Source organism: Ammospiza caudacuta, chromosome 1 (genome assembly GCF_027887145.1).
Source record: "Ammospiza caudacuta isolate bAmmCau1 chromosome 1, bAmmCau1.pri, whole genome shotgun sequence".
Lineage (NCBI taxonomy): Eukaryota > Metazoa > Chordata > Aves > Passeriformes > Passerellidae > Ammospiza > Ammospiza caudacuta.
Window position 1 is genome coordinate 50,059,741 of NC_080593.1, and position 20,223 is coordinate 50,079,963.

Here is a 20,223-nt window from a genome sequence, read left to right on the forward strand (position 1 = left end):
GCGCGGCCGGCAGCGGCCATTCGGGGCGGAGAGCGGGACCCACGGCCCCGGAGGTCGCTGGGGAGCGGTCGGGGTCCGCCCGGCAGCGGCCATTGGGGGCAGGCCCGGGCGCCACCGCCCCTTCCCGCTCCCGCCCCTGCGTCCGCCGCCGCTTCCGGGGCGCGCTCCCGCCATGCCGCGGGCCCGGGGCGGGGCGCAGGCACGGCTCGCGCCCGTCACGCTGACGTCACCTGGCGTGAGGAAGTGCCTCCTCATTGGCCGGGCTTCCCCCTCACCCCTCCGCGCCTCTCCCTGATTGGCCCTGCCGGCGGGGCCCAACCAATCGGCGGCGCCGATGGCGGCCAGGCACCGCCCCGGCAGACGCTCGGGGGTGGAAGCCGCCGCCATGTTGTCGTGAGCAGCGGCGGCGGCGGCGCTGCGGGACGCGCCGGAGCGGCGGGCGCGGGCCCCCGGGGCGGCCGTGACCTCCGGCGGCGGCGGCTCCTCCCCGGCGGGCGCCCGCGGTGCTGCTGCTGCTGCCGCCGCAGCCTCCCCCCTGCGAATGATGCGGCGGGAGGCGCCGCTGGGTTGGGTCGGAGCTCGGGCGGCGGCAGAAGCGGCAGCGCTGGGCAGTGTCCGGTCGGAGGAGGAGGAGGAGGCGGCGGCCGCCCGGTCCCCAGCGCCCCGCGGCGGCCGGGCGGGCGCAGGATGCTGAGAGCGACCCCGCGCCCTGGTCGCGCTGCGAGGAAAGGGCACCCCCGGGGCTGAGCGCGGAGCCGCCCCCGTCCCCCCGCCCGCACGTGCTTTTTCCCCGCTCTCCCCCCGTCTCCTCCAGCCCCCTCGCCCTCCCGGCACCGCCTCCCCGGCGGCCCCGGTGCGAGCGGCTCCGCCCCGTCCGGCTCCTCCCGCGGCGGGAGCGCGGCGGGGCCGGCGGAACATGGCGTGGGTGCTGAAGATGGATGAAGTGATCGAGTCCGGGCTGGTGCACGACTTCGACGCCAGCCTCTCGGGCATCGGGCAGGAGCTGGGAGCCGGTGCCTACAGCATGAGGTAACTCGGCCCGCAGCGCATCCCATCCCATCCCCGCCGCCGGGCGTCGCGTCCCCGCCGGCCTCCTCGGGCCGCGCTGCCCTGCCCGTGCCGTGGGCAGGCTGAGGCTGCGCGGGAAGGAGCCGGAGTTTCTCCTTTCCCCCCACCTTTTTTCTTTCTTTTTTATTTTTTTTTTTAACTCCTTATGCTTTTCCCGAGGCGCGGGCCCGTGCCGGAGGGGCTCCCGCCCTGCCCTGCCGTACTGGCAGGTGGCCGCTCGGGAAGGGCGGGCAGCCGCCTGCGCCGGGGCGCTGCTGCCTTTATATGCCAGATCCCTGCCCTAAAACTGATATTTCGCTGTCTCTTCGGGGTGTAACCGGACCCTGCCTTCCAAACTATGGTCGTCTTACCCTCGGCAAATGTAGTTCTGTCGTGATAAACAATAGGTGTTTCCTGCCAGGTTTAAAAATGTTATTTCTCGAGCAGGTAAACGTTGTCGTTAATAGAGTGGTTGTACTTTATTCAATACTTACTCTGTATTTCTGTGTAGTGATGGGGTGTTTTCTATGTAGTGTGTCTTTAATGATGGGGGTTTTTTTCCTTGCCGTGTAGGTCTCTGTTCGTAGTCAACTTGGCGGTTTCCTTACCTTTTGATTGTTTTCCAGGTTTTACAGAGTTAGTGTTTAAGTAGCGTTTGGGTGTACCTTCTCGAAACTAAGTTAAAACTGTACTTGTATGAGTAAATTTTATCTTGCTCATGGGCAGAATGTGTGGATTCCTGAGTGACGACTTAGTGTGAAAAAGAGAAACTGTTTTGGAGGCAACGACAGACATTTTAAGTCCAAGGTTTTCGACAGGGTTTGTCGGTGTTAAAGGATTTTGTCTGGAGAAGTAAAACACTTGCATTTGATAGTTTTGATGGCCTAGCCTGTATAAAGGCACGTTCTCTCTCAAGGGAAACTGGAGCTTGCAGGTGACCACAAGCTTCATCTATTATGTATGCTTTAAGGCACGACTTCCCAGGTAAAACGTTTGGAAGTGCAGTGTCTTTGCTGGAAGTTACAGAAAAGGGCTTCTGCTGGAGAGAAATGAGGACACTTTGATAGTGTTTGGTATTGTGAGTTCGGTGGATTTATGGTGGGACATGTATTTGATGGGGGTTTTGTTCTGTGTGGGGTTTGGATTGTGTGTTGGTTGGTTGGTTTGTTTTTTGTTGTTTTGTTTCGGGGTTTTTTTAAATTAAAAGTAACGTTGAGAACTTGCCAGTTCAGAGAACGAAGTGATTCATTTCTCTTGATGAGAATATTCCTGGTTTTATATTCAGCTTGTCTGGATTTTATCCCACTTCTGTCCTGTTTCTGTCTTTGCCTTCAGTCATTCATCCCATGAAGTGGTGTGCCAGTTTTTTTGGGCAGCTGTGTGGTTGTTGCCTGGGTGGGTTCTAAGTGCAGATATCAATGGAAAATGAATGTGCTCATGTTCAAGAGCTGCTCTTCTCTATCTTGATCCAGTTCTTTCTAGGATCTCTTATGATTAAAAGTTCTGCATTTTGACTGTTAGGTTTTACTATATTTTCCTGTGTATTCCTAACTTCATTTCTCATCCCAGTAATGCACCTACTTCAGTTTCTAGGAATTGTAAGAATTATCTTATTGTTGTGGGATAGATTTTTTTTTCTGGTCATATCATCCTGTTATGGTGGCTGGCTTTTTGTTACATATACCTGCCTATTAGGACATTTTGAATTATCACAGAAGGAGTTGTAACCATTAAAAACAGCACTTAAAAAGTAATATTTTATAAGCCAAGCTCTATATTAGTCTTGAATCTTGTTCTGCACTTCCTCTGCAGAGTATTTTTGGAAAACATACAGAGTAGTAGTAGTATTTGTAGCTACAGTCACAGACCCTGTAGTTCAAGAGGTCACCTAATTGCCATCAGTGTTTGTTGGATTCAGATTCTCAGCACAAGGTAAGTAAGTTATTCTATGTATTGGTTAGATTTCTACTTCAGAGAAATTATGGCCTGTCAAGTGATGTGAGAGGGGAAAACCAAAAGAAGTGGCAAAGCATGAACAGGAAGGACACTGCTCTGTCACTGTTCATTGTGCCACTGGAAGTTAATTACTTGTCACTTTCTAACAAAGCAGAAGAAGAAAATTAAATATTGCCTAGAGGAGAGTTCTCAGTGAACTCCCCAAGGTATATGCCCCCTTGATTTTCTTAGATCTGCATGTAATCTCTTTAACTGTTGGGGTTATATATAAAGGAATTGATACTTCCTGGAGTTGATGGTAAGTCAGAGCCCTTAGATAGAATTTATGGCATTACTCCTGTGTTTATTCTTCCTGGAAAAGTTGCACATGTTCATTGATCATCAGTCCATTATAGGACTTTTGTTGGAAGGCAGCTAAGTGCCTCCTGAATTTCCCTTCAGATTCACAGTTTTAGTTTTAGATACTTTCTGAAATTTCTTTCTCAAGTCTCAATATCCATTTTTTTTTTCTGGTAGCACCTTCTCATGCAAAAAGAAACTACCTATAATCACAAATTAAATTAAATTTATTGTAACAGTTGTCAGATGTGTCAACACCTGCACCAAAACCCATATGAAAACATTGTACCCTTCAGTGATACTGAGTTTTGAGTTAATTTAAGGAAGTTAATGTTTGTTTCTGTTGATAATGGCACCTATCATGTTTTCTTTTGAATCCTTCATAATATCCGTTGTAACACAGAAGCAGTTGTGTATGTTTGAGGATCACTCATGGTTGCTATGAACTATAAAAAAATGGAGGCTGTTTAAAGTTAAGTTTCAAAGAACTGCATGTCATCTTCCTACCAGAATTCCATTTTTTATCAGTGAATTATTTGATTATTAAATCCCTATACATTGGGTTAATTGAGCATTAATAGACAGAAAAATACCTTAAGGACTAAATTTTTATGTGTGATTTGAAAGCTTAGTATATGGATTTATTTAAATGTTTGCAATTCCAATGGTGTTTGTAGTGGTACAATTCAACCCTCTCATGGAGAACTTGAAAATTATTTCAAGAGTACAAAATAGTCTTTTGGTACAAAAGACTGTATGAAAATACATGCAGGCAATCCTCCATTTTTGGAGAATCAAATCAGTTTGCCTGTGCTGCATCTCCCAAACACTTCATTGTCTTTGGAGAATGCAGCTGAGTGCTGCCTTGGTTGAGGAGAGGGAAAGCCTGATGCAGTCTTTACTCGTCTCCTCGCTGTGCTGTGGAGAGCCTTGGCTGGTGAGGGCGCTTTGTGTACCAAGCTCTCCAGCACAGTTCAGGCTGAAGGAACTCTGAGATGGTCCATCAGGAAATGTTGTCTGACAAATTGAAGCTCTCTTTTCAGGAGGAGAAAGGGAGGGTGTTCTCTTCTAACAGCTTTTGGGTCCCTGGCAGCCTTTTTGGCTTCTGATAAACATGATTGGGTTGTGACAGTTACTGCCTTAACTAAATAATTGCTGGGCAAAACCAAAAAAGAGTTCTTATTCAGGCCCTGGTTTTGGCTGCTGTTACATTATGACAGGCAAATTGCTGTTTATGTTTCCCCTAATGTCTTCCACTCTTTTAAGACTCTACTGCTGCTTATATTGGATTTTTGAAAGAGGAATCTTTGCTGATGCTGTCCTGATTTGTTTTTCTTTTCTACTTAGATGTACGAAGTATTTTCTGCAGAATACATTATAAAGCTTCTCTTTTAGTGGTCTGTTCTATTTTTTTATGCATTGCACTGTAGAAAAAAAAATTCACTCACATATAGACTCTAAAATAAAATGTCGGGTACTGATTGGAATTGGAGCTCAATTCTTTGTGCAAGCACACAAGTAAGTAAATACCTGTGAGGAAATAGGCATTTGAGGGAAAAGTGTGTCCATAAATCTAAGCTTCCTTGTTCTGTTACCACAGATAAAACACGTTGAAAGATAAACCTCGTGTTCTAGATCGTTGACATTGGCCTGGGTTTGAGTTTTTTTGTTGTTGTTTTCTTCCAAGTTGAATGTGTGAATACGTTACAAAAAGTCAGGGGGCAGTTTAATTTTTAAGGAAAAGACTTCAAAGTGCAGAACTGCCTTCTCTGTTCCTCTGTCACCTCTGATGTTGGGTGTACATAGCAGATTGAGAGCAGGGCAGCAGGTCTGCCTTCGTGTGCTCTTCTCCATGTAGGAGCCATCTGTACGGGAGCCTGCTGCAAGTGAGAGCAGCTGCCTGACCTCCCTGTGTTGGAGGAGTGGATTTGTTATGGTGAACGTTCTTACTTCTTTTCCTTGGTAGGAAGGACACGTGATGTTGTTGGCGTTTTCTTCTTTCTTTGATTGGTGGTTTCTTGTATTTTGTGCCAGACTGCCCTTAAATTGAAGCCTTTCTCCATCTGAGTTTCTGTGGGATGGTCTGTGGGATTCCCAGGAACAGCATGACATTTGCACCTGTTTCTCCTGTGTAGGATTTCTCGGACAGCTGCTGCAGAGAAGGTTTTTTCCCAGAAATTAATTCCAGGGGTCCTTCCCCCCATCAAACTTGCTTTTTAGGAAGTACCAGGTCTCCCATTGCCTTACATTTTCCTATGTCTTGCTCATACCTCTGAACAGTTCAGAGCTTGGCCTTGAGATCATAACTCTTAATTCAAAGACTGCTTGAGAAAAATTTTTCCTAAAGGTATTTGTCCTCGTAAAAAACATGCTTTAAAGTTTCAAAAGACCTGTTCAAAAGGCCTTGGGATGCTTTAGTTCTCACACCCAAAAGTATACATACAATCCAGAAGATAGATAAGGCAGATGATTGATGGAACATCGGTTTGAATTTTGTTGACAGAGTAGTTCCCGTTCTTGTAAGGACAGGAAGTTCTTCATTTATTTTTTGACCCTATTATTATTATTAGGGAGGGGTTTTTTTGTATGTGTGTGTTAGGCTTTTTTTAAAATGCTTTGGACAATGTGTGGAAAGAAGGTTTTAAATTTTTAAGGAAGGTGATTTTGAAGGCTTACAAACACATTTCACAAGCATGGGGGGGATAAATTACATTTTTCTTGGTTTTTTGTACTATGTTTATCTAGGGTACATGACTTAGGACAGCTTCTCACATGTGCTGGATCCCACTGGATGCTTTAGTTCAAGTGGTAACATCACCTTACTTCCTCTTCTAAGCCTTCCTGCTTTTGTATGATGATGTTTCATGTATGCACCTCTGTAGCATAAGTAGTGTTGAGCATAACTTGTGTTGGAGGGTAGGTTTGCTGCCTGCATTTGGGATGTAATGAAGACTTTCTGTTGGGTTGTTCTCTGGGTAAATTTTCCTCCTCCCTATAGCTGCCTTTCATTTGAATGCTTTAGATAACACATGCTGAGGAACTGAGATAAGACTTTTCTTACTAGAGCTAATAGTTTCAAAAACTTGGTCTTGGAGTTCCTTCCATCAGGAGAGTAAATCCTGCTAAATGGACTTTCTCAAATGATATTAGAAAATATAACAAAAGATGCTACTTGTCCTTCCAAAGGTTACTACTCACCCATACATCAGCTTCCTTGTAGTTCTAGAGTTCACTTAAATGAGACAAGTGAAGTAAATGAATCTTTACTTCACAAGATCAAAAGTTAATAATGGCAAAAAAGGAACAGAATTAGTCTCTTCAAGCTCTCTGTTCTCCTGTAGTCTGAAATAATTTCAGCAGTAGCTATTTTGGAGCACTTGGCTTTTCCTCCATGTAGGCTGCTCTGCCAGTGGACGCTTCAATTTAGGTAAGAACTTCAAGTTTAGGTTCTTTGCTGTGTGAAATATCTTAAGCAAAGCTGGCACTACAAGTCCCTGTCTCTCATCTCTACTGGCCTAACAAAACCAAGATTTCACCAGGTGAGTAAGAAAATGACTGAAGGATGCTTACATATGTGTATGTAGGCATGGAGGCTGCCAGGGCTTGACTGTGGGCAGATGATTTGTTCTGCTGGGACATTGGCTCATTATAAATGCAGAAATTGTAGTGGGGGTCTGAGAGGAAAAAGGCTGGAGCTGACAAGGTTGATCTGTTCTCTGTATTGTGTTTGTTTGTGGGATTTCTTTATGGGTTTGGTTTTTGTCATTGTTGGGTGTTAAAATAGAATCAGTCTAAGATTAGAGGTGGTAAAAAGACTGACTTAGCATCTCCATAGTTTCTGGTAATGTGATTGATGCAATAGCATATATTATATGCAGTTTTTCATCTTTAGCTTTTAATATTAAAAATATTAAGTTTCTGTTTCCTGTTCTGTTTCCCATTGTAAGCAGTCTTTGCCTCTTTTCTTCACCTGTGCTGCAATGAATTTTTATTTGTAGAAAATGTTTGTTGCTGTGAAATTTAGGTAGTCCCTGATCCTTAAACTGATCCTTCAGGTCTTATTTTGAAATACCTTATTGACTGTTTTAATTGCAGCTTTAGTCTGTTTTTAGATGGGGAAAGAGTATATGTTGAAATGCAAAAAACACCAATATTTCATTGTTTGCAAGTGAATGAATCAAAATATTTTTTAAATGGTATTTATTTAAAGATGGTCTAGGAAGGAGTTTACATTGCATTGCCTTGTGTTTTCCTTTGGAATGTATTAGTACTCAGAAGAGTTTTACAGGAAAAAATTGTCTTGTGCTGTCTTATGGAGTATTTTTTAGAATGGTGGCATTTAAGAATGAACAGTGTGCTCTCTTTACAGCTAAATTGTAGGCTTGTCAAGCTGGATGTCTTTATTTTTCCTTCTTCTTCTGCAGTGGCAGTTAGTCATTATGCTTTGGAAGTATTAGCAAAAGCTGGTTTAAAGCTGCCTAAATTGGTGTATTTGTAGGCTTCCAATGCAAAGTCTCTTAGCTAATTCATCAACCCCACAACACACTTTCTTAAGCCAGACCAGCTACATTATAAACTTCAAATTGTGAGTGGAAAATCAAGACCTTAAAGATATTTTTCACAAATACACAAAAGATTTCTCTTTAATCATGTGTGTTATGTGAAGGCAAGTGCTGCAGAACTTACTCAAGAATTACAAGTAATTTATTTGATGAGATACTTCTCATGCCCTGGTTGTTGCACTTTGACTCGTGTGTGTATTTTAAACATTGCCCTTGTTTCCGTGTTGTTGCCATTTTAAAGTTCCTCCTCATAATGGCACTTGTGTTTTGGGTGCTGAAGTGTGTGGTGAGCGTGGGTTCCTGGTGCAGCAGTCCTGTCCTGAGAGCACACTTGCTTCCCTCTGCTTGTCACTGTCACAGCACTCCCTCTTGTGCTGGGCTGCTCTTGCTGCCCTCCTGATGAGGTCGGGGCTTGAAGCAGCTCCTTCCTTCAGTTTCTTCTGAGTCATCCTCAAGGAGCGCTCACCCATCTGTGGATTTTGCTGCCTTACTCACCGATTCTTGTCTCTGTATGAGAAAACTCTTTTAAGGGTGTCCACTCTCTGAAGTGGTTATTTCACATCTTCATTTGTAGCTTAATTCTTCTCTGGGCTACAGATGGAGGAGGTGGCATCAGAAGTAGCTAGGACATGGTTCAGTTTTTTGGGCAGTGTACTGCCTTGTCTTGCTGTCATCAGTCTTTGTAGCATCTCCTGTGGTTTCTTCCTAGTGAAAGGGAATCTGTATGGGTGTCTTTTTTTAGTCTCTTTTTTGAGGATTCACAGTACAGTCTCTTCAAGGCATAGACAAATTTCTTAGACTTTTTCACCCTTCATAAATATTTTCTTGTCAATATAACGTTTTCCAAGTAGCGCAGTGAGTAACAACCCTAGTGGAATGTGGCACTTGCCCTGAAAAAAAGTTGGGGTGCCCCTGCACTCTGCATATCTAAGACTTAAGCAGACCAAGTCTTACATTCTAAGCCTATGCAACATGAAAATATTGGCTGTCATTTCATTTTTTGAATTTATGATGATATGCTTTCTTGATTCTTCAGATATGAGCTGGAATTCATTAGCAATTAATAGACTTTTCTTTAAATAAAGCAGACTCTTGCAGAAATGAAGAACAGTTAAAAAACAGTTTTACTTCAAAAATTTTAGTGTACAACTAACAAATAGTTGTGCAATACAGGCATTCATAACTGTTTTACAAAATATATCAAATCCATCTTTGAGATCAATGCAAGAGATAGAAACAAGATACATGTTGGTTAAAAACTAAATTAACAGGTGAGGTGGTGTGAGATCTTAATTCACATTTGAAACCTTTTTAAGGAAAGTTGCATGGATATGCAGATGATGTCATCATGAACAAAAATTCAGTACAAGAAAAGCTCCTAAAAATCTAATTTATGCAGGATTTCTGAATACAAGCAAGATTATTACTAATACAGATTATTAATTTCTGTAGAAAGCAGAAGATGTGTTTGCTGGTTGTGGTGAAGCTGTCTCTCTTACCACAGCTTGTGGACAACATGGATTGCTCTTTATTCTCTAGAAACGTAGCATTTCCAAAGATTTTCTGGTGCTTATGCATCATAGATAAGTGAAGCGAATCCTGGCATAAACTTTTCATAGCTTATGTTTTGTGAGTCTGCTGCTTAATCATTTTTGAGCTAATCAGGGTGCCAAAGCCTAAGAAAAGCTTGAGAATGCCAACAGAATTAATAGCTTAGACATAATGGTACTAAATGAGGAGAGAGATACTTTCACGGTGTAGGTAACTCACTTTGGGAAATACATTATTCCAAACAGAAAATTAAAACCTTGCTTTCATTTGCATGTTTATTAGGCAAGCTTGGCTGTGTTGACAGGTTAAAAGTTGAAGAAAGAACAGAATTTTTTAAGTGGAGACAGGAAGCAAAGATTAGATTTTCAAAGGATCAACATAACTGTTTGTCTTCTTAAGTCCCATGGTATTGTTTATGTATCCTAGCCTAAACTTTTGGTGGAAAATCTTTTTGATCCTGCTCATATAGATTTTACTAATAAAATGACTAACAAAATTCTATATGTGTTTCACTGTGGAGTTTTTTAAGTCACAAATAACTTTTTTTCTTTAACTTCAATCAAAACAGGGCCAACAGTCTCAAAGTTGTCTGTTTTTTTTTTCTTTTCAGTGATGTTTTGGCGCTGCCTATTTTCAAACAGGAAGATTCCAGCCTTCCACAAGAAAATGAGACCAAGCATCCACCTTTCCAGTATGTTATGTGTGCTGCAACATCTCCAGCAGTCAAATTATATGATGAAACTCTCACATATTTGAACCAAGGTTGGTATATGTGTGTGAATGCAGCTTATGGTGCAAGCCTGATACTGGAGTGGTATTTCATGTTTTGATATGTGTGTGTCTATATCCAGAATAAATGCATGTCAGAAATGAGGTTGTAGACATTGAGGTTGTAAAGATGCCTTGCTAGTAGTCTTGTTTTGTCCAATTTGTAGGCTCACAGCTATAGTATGGTGTTACTTTCCCTTTGGATTCTGGTAGGAGTGGGCTCTTTCTTCCTTTGTTGGTTTGGGTTTTTTTTTTCCTGTTGTGTGTTGCCCCTCTTCATCCCCCAATAAAATCAAGCCAACAGACCTTTTAGGAGACAAATTTCAGGCAGTAATAGCTGAAAATTCGTGACTAATTTGGCATTTCTGTTTAAATTTGATTGATAAGAACAAGTTAATTGGATATATGCATGAGGTACAGACAAACAGCCCTCAAAAATCATAATAAATGTTAAAATGTCAGTCCCTGAGGTTCCCTGAAGGAACCACTGTAATTGCTCTCAAATTAGCTAGACATGTCTGTCCAGAACTGTATTATGTTTAAACACAATCACAAGTGCAGTTACCTTTGGAGTTTGTATACATTTACCAGAAATTAACTGGATAAATACTTTATGTGAATCAGGATGGGGTTTTTTCCTTTTTCTCTGGGTTTTAATTTGCATGAAAATTGATGATTTTTTTGTCTTAGAGAGACCACTGACTGCTGGGTAGAATAATCTGAATGTAGTCATTGCCTTATGATAAAATCTTCCTCTGAGAAGATTTCCATTGAGAATTACATTGGTGTCCTAAGTTTAGCCAGCTAGTATTCTGAACTTAAAATCAATTATCATTTGTTTTGGATCATATCAATGGCTGCAGCTCTTCTTCCCCCTCCTCTGGCTCTAAAGCCCTAGAATCTCCCATCCTTTATCTAGTTCAGCTTTCTTTGTCTTGTGGATTTTGACTCTAAATCTCAATAGACTGTGATGGTATATTTAACATGATTAGATGTTCAGCTGTAGCTGACTGAAAGTTCAGATCTTGGAATGATGATGGTTGGTTGTTCAGGGGTTTGCAGAGTTCTTACTGTGAAATCTGTTAAATGGGTCCATTGGAAGCATATTGGAGTTGTGGGACCGTGTTTTGGGTTGGCTGCTGTTCAGCTAGATGTATATGGAACAGCAGAAGTGGTATGAAAGAGAATTGCTTTTGAAAGGGAAGCATTCTTTGGGTTGGTTTACACAGTGCAGCAAAGCTTGGAGTTCTGTGAATGCAAAGAACTGCTTGGGAGAGATGGGATCCAGCTTGGAAAGGGCAGTGGAGGTATCTTAGCCAGCTTGTGGCTGACCTGGTAGAGAGGACTTCGAAATGGGAACAGTGAGGGAGGGAGTGACTGACAGCAGCACTGTGAGGGAGTGATGGCCCTGGCTGATAAGCACAGAGCATGAAAGGGAACACAGCATCAACAAAAAGAGGCCTAAACAGGGTCATCTCCAGCATTTGGATATGAGCAAGTGAGTGCCTGTAGAGCATGATTCCAAGTCAGCATGGTGAGGTGCCTCTGAAGTGCGCACACAGCAGTAGTGCAAGCAGCATGGGAAGTAAGCACGAGGATTTAAGACATCTGCGTGATTTGGGATCACTGTGACACGGTGGGATGGCTTGCAAAGTGCCACGTTACAGTCTGGGGAGATTAGCTCTTAAGGAAAGGCAGAGCAAGAGGATAAGGGAGGGGAGGTTAAGCATTATGTGAGAGAACAGCTGGAATGTTTGGGGTTCTGCCTAGGGATAGGTGATCTTCCAATTGAGAGTTTATGGGTAAGGATTATAGATGGATTTTATGGATTATGTCATATGGATGACATTATAGTGGTGTCTGCTGTAGGCCACCTGACCAGGATGAACAAGTAGATGAGATGTTTTTTGAAGAGCTGGAAATAGCCTCACATTCACAGGCCATGGTCCTTGTAGGAGAACCTCAAGGAATATGGTGTCTCCTGCAGGGACAGCACAGCAGGGTATGACTGGAAAGTGCTGATTGACAGCTTTCTGATCCAAGTGGTAGAGGATGGCTCTGCTATACCTCGTGAAACAGGGAAAGGCTCATTGGGGTTGTGAGTATCAAGGTCAGTCAGGCTTGTTTGCCAAGATGGTGGACTTTATGATCCTGAGAGGAAGAAGCAAGGCAGAAGACCAAGATCACATCTTTGAACTTCAGGAGAATAGAGTTCCATGAGATAAAGCTCCAGAGGGAAGAGGGGCCCAAGATAGCTGGTTAACATTCAAGGATTAGCTCCTTCTAACTCAAGTGCAGCAAATCCCAGTGAACATTAAGTCAGGCAAAAGTGGCAGGAGGCTTGCATGGGTAAGCAAGGGAACTCAAATACAAAAGATAGGCATACAGAACATGGAAGCAGGGACTGGTAACCTGAGAGGAGTACAGAGATGCTGTCCATGCCTGCAGGGGTGCAATCAGAAAAGCCAAAGCCCAGCTGGAACTGAATCTGGTGAGGAATGTCAAAGCAAGGTGGTCTTGTGTAAGTACATAAATAGCAAGAGGAAGACAATTGAAGTGGGCCCCCTGGTGAACAGGACATTGGCCATGGTGACATGGGCCACTGAAAAGGCTGAAGTACTGAATGCCTTCTTGGGCTCAGTCTTTTCTGGTATCACTGGTCTTTAGGAATCCCAGGCCTTAGAGATGAGGGGAAAGTCTGAAGCAAGGAATATGTACCCTTGGTGAAAGAAGAACATCAGGAAATACTTAAGCAAACTTAACAGACATAAATTCACCAGTCCTGATAGGAAGCACCCACAAGTGCTGAGGGCAGTGGCCTGTGTCACTGAGGCCACCATTAATAGTCTTTGAATGATCTTGGTGACTAGGGGAGGTGCTAAAGACTACATCAAAGCTAATGTTGCTCTGATCTTCAGAAAGGAGACCCAGCGAACTACAGGCTTCCTGGGAAGGTGATGGAGCAGTGTTTCCTGGTAACCATTTCCTGGTACATAAAGTTCAAGATCATCAGGAGTAGTCAGCACAGATTTCCCAAGAGGGTATCATGCTTGACCAGCTTGATAAACTTCTGAGATGAACTGGGTGACTTGGTAGACAAGGAGAGGGTAGTAGATATTGTTTACAAGTGATTTCCTTCAGTAAGGCTTTTGCTGGTTTCTCCCATGAGAGCTGTACCAAGAAGCTTACGAGGTATGGTCTCAATGATCAACTTTGAGACACTCAGAACCAGCCAGGCTTAGTGCTGGGCACTTGGCTGTAGGTGGCCTTGCCTTGAGCAGGGGAATTGCCAAAGATGACCTCCAGAAGTCCCTTCCAAAATGGAACAATTCATTCACAAAACAAATTGAACAATTCATTCACAAAAATCCAAATTTTGGGATTCAATTCAATTGAATTGAATCCCAAAATTGGGATTTTTGTGAATGAAGCTGCCACAGGTTCAGTGTGAATTTAGTTCACGCTGGATTCACTTACTGTCCATAGCTGTGTCACCTTGCTCCTCTGGCTGTTCTCCAGGAAAGAACAGAGAAAGTAAGTGTATGTAGGTCTTATGTAGGGATGACAAAGGTGAGTGCTGTGGTGCTTTAATGCTTTCAGAGCAGCTACATGTCCAAAACTGAATGTATCTATTCCCCTGTCTTGAAAATTTCCAGAGCTGTTTTTACATTTTCAAGTCTCTTATTCTTTGATTTTTACCTTTATCAAATCTACTGTCTATTTTGTACCTATGAAATGCTAACCATACTTATTGAAGAAATAATCAGAATTTTTTTCTTCACCCACTTCCCTACCCCTCCAAAAATGTTGAGTGAGGACAGAGAAATATTTGAGAAAGTTTATTAATATTGCCAGGTCCAAGAAATGCTGACTTTAAATATAGTTGAACTTACATGTGATAGCTGTGTGAGTAGAAGAACACTGGTAATTGAACAAATCACACTAACAGGAAAAGTTTCCTCCTGTTGAGTACAGGAGGAGGAATTATATATTATTTTCTCAGCTGTACCAGGTGAACATCTGTTTCATATGAATTTATGTCATCAATGACTGTATCAATGTTCACATTCTGCTTGGGTAAGGAAAGCCTGTACATGTGGAGAGTATATACATAAATATGCTTATTGTGTTTGAGCAAAAAAAAAACCTTGAAATGGTTCATAGTTGGAAGTAACATCAGTCTTTGAAAGGTGAAAGGAGATGAAGAAGTTATTTGCTCATTCACAGGGTTATTGCCTTGTAGGGCATGTCAGAATATCTTAAATGTGTTATACATTGGGCCATAAAGTTAGTTTGAAGGACAGTGTAGGTGATGATTTTCCTTCATTTCATCTTAGTGAAGATGTTGAAATTTATTTGGTCCCATGTTTTAGTTAGGGAAACATGATTTTGCAAATGAATATGTGCTGCTTACTCTGGAAAGAAAAAAATCCTTGTAATTAAATAAATTGCTAGAAGCTTTGCTTTTGAAGCACAACAGTTTATCATATTCACTGGAAAGATAGGTTTGCTTATACTGTTGATATAAATGATAACTGTCTCTTTTAAAGGTCTATTTCTGAAATCATACAGAGCATAAAATCATACAAAGGCAACAGGTATACGGACAAAATTAAACATGGGAGACTAGTACCTGTGTTTTGGAGAAAGTATGAAAACTCTGCAATAGTTTGTTTTGGAAGACCGGTTAATGGTTCTTAGTATTTTGCCATTTGGCATTTTTAAAAAAGAAGGAATTCAGCTTTGAAATGTTTTGTTTTCAGAAAAAAAAAAAAAAAAGAGAAGCAAGTAGTCACACTTGATACAAAATTAAATAATTAAACTTTGAAAATATCTGTGGTTTTAAGGGGACCAAAAAGTGTCACTTTTTGTTAATTTGCGTGGTGTGAAGTGCATGTTGCTATCTGAATCTCTCAAACTCAAGTTTCAGGTAGTGGTATCCTCGTGTACTGTGAAGCAAAAGCTAATCTAAGTGCATTAAACACAAAATAACCTTGTGCTCTTGCTCTTTTACCCATGCAATTTTTTTCTCTTTAAAGGTCAGTCCTACGAGATCCGGATGCTAGATAATCGGAAAGCTGGAGACATACCAGAGATCAATGGAAAACTGGTGAAGGTGAATTTAAGTTCACTAGATAGTGTTACTAACAAACCAAAGACTGTATATTCTGTGGAATTATTTTTTCCTGCTGTCACTAGGTATTGGTCAGAATATGTGACCAGTGATGTTTCAAATAAAAACATGGATATAAGTACCCAATGCACGCTTGTGTGCGCTGCAGACCTAAGTATTTATGCAAAGCTTAAGATAGTTGTCTGTAGATTTTGTATCCGGTGTCTGTAGATTTTGTATCCAGTGGCTTCTGAGCCATCACATTGTCCACTTCAAGTGATCAGGAGAGGTTAGAGGAAGGTAGAGGATCATTTAGACAAAAGTGGAGGTATTGTGATCGTGTTTCTTAAGTGTTACAGAAAGCACATGGAGCCAGCCTGTGGGTTTTGCAGCAGTGGGCTATTGGAGATACATCCTTAGGTGAATGCATCTCTAATTTTGCTGCTTGTTGAGCAGTTTGTTCCACAGCTGAACCCCTCTCCTCAGTTCCAGGTTTGTCTCCTTGTGCTTCAATGTTAGTAGAAGGTACTGTTGATCTGAGGTATTTTATGAAGTATGAAAATGAGGCAAACTGAAAAATTAACCTATTTGGAGCACAGATGATTAAAAGAGCTGATGGAGGGGTTTGGATTTTTCTTCTAAGCACCTGACAATTATTGATTTTATTGAATTCTAAAAAAAAATCTTATTTGGGTATTAGGAAAGAAGGGAAAAATTTCAATTAAAGTCACTTGGAAAGTGGTGCTGATAAATGCACCAGAACAGTGTGCCTGTGGGAGGCTAAATCTTTACCTGCCAGCTTTGGGCTGTGTAATTTGTGAACTTTGGCTTGCTAGTCCTAGGCCTTGTATAGTCCTAGGCCTTATTCTTATTGTCTGTGTCATGCTTGTAAGCATGAGCATAAAAGCAGGATTTGAGAGTTCTGTGATTAAACTTTTTACATCCTGGCATGGTGACTTGCTGTAATAAGAACTGTTTTGCCTCCTTAGCTGCTATTTCCTTGTAGCCTTGGGTGTCTCTCTTCTGTGATTTTCTAGCTTTGTGTGTGGGTGATGAGTCATTTGGTTGGTACAATAGGGCAAAGCAATGTAAAAGTTTAGAAAAGTCAGTTTTACCATAGCAAGGTGTTGTAATGCTGCATCAATGAATTTTCCATTTTGGACAATTAAATATTGGAATCTTAGTAGTTTACCAAAGAAATAATTTCATGGAGGTGAAGGTGGCTACAGATATTTCCAAGTTCCAAATGTGCTGGTTTGCAGTGCAGAAGGAATGGTTCCTTTGTGTGTGTGTACGCATGCACACACATTTGCTTCCCATTATCTTTGAAATAAGCCCAAGGAAGTGCAATTCATCTTGAAGAGGTGCTCCACTTAAAAGTTCTTGGGTTTTGTGGACACTTTAAGCTGCTGTTAATACAAGGAAGACTGTAGAATAATGGAAAAGAATATGCAAATCTGTCTACATTCTGTTTGTTGGGTAACAGTCAATGTATACAGTATTTTTCCAGCCTCTTTGTAACAAATTGCTTTATCTGTGCGTTCATTTAGCAGTACCAAAACTGCCCATAAAAACAGGTATTGTTAGAGAATTGCTTCTAGCTGAATAAAATTAATCATGTTGTAGTTGTTCTGGATGAATATTTCATCTAGAGTAGTTGAGAAAGTTTGGAATTTTTTAATTCTATCAAGTAAAATCATAGGTTTTTTGTAAATATCTTACAAGTGCTAGTAAGGGAATTTTCCATTTGATTTCTTAAAATGTCCTGTACAAGTTCAGAGAATTCTCAGTGAAAGAATGATCGAGTAATATTCACCACTTTTCTTAATAAGTGAAATATTTGGTGTTTGCTTTCTAAAATAATTTGGTGTTGCCTGCAGTGATGATGCTGTGCTGCCAGTGTTGTGCAGTTCACTGTGTGTAACTCATAGTGACCTTTTGAGTATCCAATCAGATGTAATTCTCCCTTTCATTTTTACCACATCTTCAAGTATCTCCTGCTGCTCAGTTCTATTTCTGTGTTCTGGAATATTTTGGGATACTGCTGTTTGCCAAATTTTTGCTGTAAATAATGTATTTATTAGCACTGTGGCTATTTTGGGATGGTTTAGTACTTCTATCTGTAGTGACTGTGTGGCTCATCACAGGCTTGTTTTCTTCTTTGTTAGAGCATTATAAGAGTTGTGTTCCATGACAGAAGGTTGCAGTACACAGAGCACCAGCAGCTAGAGGGTTGGAAGTGGAACCGCCCTGGGGACAGACTGCTCGACTTAGGTATAATTGTTTCTGTTTGTTGCCACTGTATGGAATTCTGTTTCCAAATTTAAATTGGTCACGTTCACATTTATGCTGAGGCTGATGGAAAAGGACAGACCAGATTTCTGGATGCTGCTTTGTCATAGTGTGTGTTTTGAATATAAAGGTTCTTGCCTCTTCCATGTTCTTTTCAAATTTTAGGTGCTATAAAAGTAAGAGAGCAATTCTGCAGCCATATACATTTAATATTCTTTCTGATTTTGATTGCTGAGTGTTGCAATGATTAGGAAAACACAGACAAAAGTAACTTTCTCTGTTAGATTGTGAAAACGATGCCAACATGGTTTCTGTACTTTGCATGACTTGATCATTTTTGGTGCATAACCTCAGGGGTGGCAGCCGGGGAGAAGAATGAAAAAGCACCCAAAACCTTGAGCACTTTGTATTTTAAATCTACTAAGATTTTTTGTATCAGTCCTAAGAAACTGTTCAAGCCACCAAAGCCCACATTTTTCCATCCTACCTTGTGTATGGTGATGGTAACCTTATATTACAGTTTATTTATAGTGTTCACTTGCTGTTTGCTTTTCTGAAATACATGCTACTTATTTTAATAGATATTCCAATGTCTGTTGGAGTCATTGATATCAAGACAAATCCAAGCCAGCTCAACGCAGTTGAATTTTTATGGGATCCAACAAAATGTACATCTGCTTTTATTCAGGTTTGAAACTTTATTTGACTGGATGTCTGTGTTTGGTGCCTTTCAGGTCACAAACAGCAGTGTACTTGAACTACAAAATTTCTTGATTTATTATTTGTGGGATGACCATTAAATACCAGAAAATATGGGTTCATAGGCTTATTGGAGTCCCTAGTTACATTCCTCTCAGTAACTTACTACTACTTTCAGCAGAAGCTTGGCATAAGGATTCAAAATTAAAAGTATTGTCCTACAAGAAAAGGGTTTTAAATCAGGCACTCAAAAGATGTTTCTTCCTATGTCAGTAGGCTTCCTTGTAGGAATTCTGTTATTTGTGTATTTGATATTCAGGGCAACTGGGCATGTTTTCTTTGGAAATTATTTAGATTAAATGTTCATATTCATATTGTTTACTTTTAGCTCGGATCTGACTTCATTGTAAAAAAGTATGGCTGTGAAGTTTCAGGTAGCAACTTTTCTTACTCTGGTTGTCAAAATAGGTTAAATTCCATATTGTCAGTAAATTAACTTTGATCTAGATAAAGATACTTTTTTTAGTAAGAGTTACATAATTGCTAAAATGTAGTTGCTTTGAAGGACTGTGAGATAAATTAGGGACTAGTTTTGTTTATATGTTTCCTTAGAAGAAATTATACCAGACTGAAAGTGGAACTGATATTATGCCACTATAGTTGGGTTGTTCTACAGGCTCACTTAACATTCCATAAGGAAGCAAAATAAATTGGGAGCATTGTCCAGTGAGGTTAGTCATAATTTCTTCTATTGCATTGATTTTTCTCCCTAGATACCCTTAAGGGGTCTTTATAGCTTTTAAACACAGTGTTCATTCTGATGTAGCAGCTGAAGCAATTACGCACTGATTAAAAGGTCTCTGGACTTTTAAAGGAGTTGGGCATATTTGAAAATATTCTGAGATGAGGATGCCTGAGATTAAAAACTCTTCTAGTCAGTGGCCTTCTATAGCTTTGCTATATTTTTTTTACAAGAAACTGTTCATGTGGTGTAGGTAACAATAATAAAGTTCATGCCTGAAATGCTTCTGAAGGTCCTTTTGGTTTGGTCATTGTTTCTTTTCAGGTACATTGTATCAGCACTGAATTTACACCTCGTAAACACGGAGGGGAGAAAGGAGTTCCTTTTAGGATTCAGGTTGACACCTTTAAACAGACTGAGAATGGAGAATATACAGATCATCTGCATTCAGCCAGTTGTCAAATCAAAGTTTTTAAGGTAACATGAAAAAACAGATCCTTAAGTCTCTTAAGTTTTCATAAAGATATGGGAAACCATTATATTACTGCTTGTAATGGTTCGTGTCTGAGATCAGATTTCAGTTATAAAACCATTTCCCACTTGTGTTCATGTTCACATAACTGTTCATTTTTAGCCCAAAGGAGCAGACAGAAAACAGAAAACTGACAGAGAAAAGATGGAAAAGCGGACTGCACATGAAAAAGAGAAGTATCAGCCTTCATATGACACCACAGTTCTCACAGAGGTAACAAAATAAAATTGCATTTGCTGACTGAGGAGAATATGCATAGATACAGCACATTACTTAGCTGCAGTCTTGGAAGGGTTGGGGAAGAATTATTTCTGCATAGAAATAAACTTTTTATTTGCCAAACTTGTCTAGCAAGCAGCAGCATTCAGTTCTAAGATTTTGTATAGTAAACTTGGATTTAGATACTCAATAGATGCTGTATTAAAACACACTTTAGATTGAACACTGTTTGACTGACTGTACTGAATCCTTGAGCCAGACTTTTGATACAGATTTTAAAATCTTGCAGCTGAAAAGCAAAAAAAAAAAAAAAAACCAGAAAAAAAAAAGAGGGGGGGTCTCTTAAAATTTATTTATCAAATTTGAGCTTCCAAAGTCTGTTTTTCAGAGATTTTTTTAATTT

The 20,223-nt window shown here is 40.9% G+C and overlaps 1 protein-coding gene across 5 annotated transcripts in view; it reads left to right on the top strand.

Moving 5' to 3' along the window:
- The first annotated feature begins 568 nt into the window (after positions 1–568).
- The window catches only part of UBP1 (upstream binding protein 1), a 35,125-nt gene continuing 15,470 nt past the window's right edge, over positions 569–20,223 (top strand). For all 5 annotated transcript variants that reach the window (XM_058819815.1, XM_058819830.1, XM_058819823.1 and 2 more), the window contains exons 1-7: positions 569–1,029; positions 10,066–10,217; positions 15,263–15,339; positions 17,505–17,610; positions 18,210–18,316; positions 19,394–19,546; positions 19,704–19,814. In XM_058819815.1, the coding sequence (XP_058675798.1) occupies positions 917–1,029; positions 10,066–10,217; positions 15,263–15,339; positions 17,505–17,610; positions 18,210–18,316; positions 19,394–19,546; positions 19,704–19,814 (819 nt within the window). In that variant the 5' untranslated portion in view covers positions 569–916. The remainder of the gene's footprint in view (positions 1,030–10,065; positions 10,218–15,262; positions 15,340–17,504; positions 17,611–18,209; positions 18,317–19,393; positions 19,547–19,703; positions 19,815–20,223) is intronic.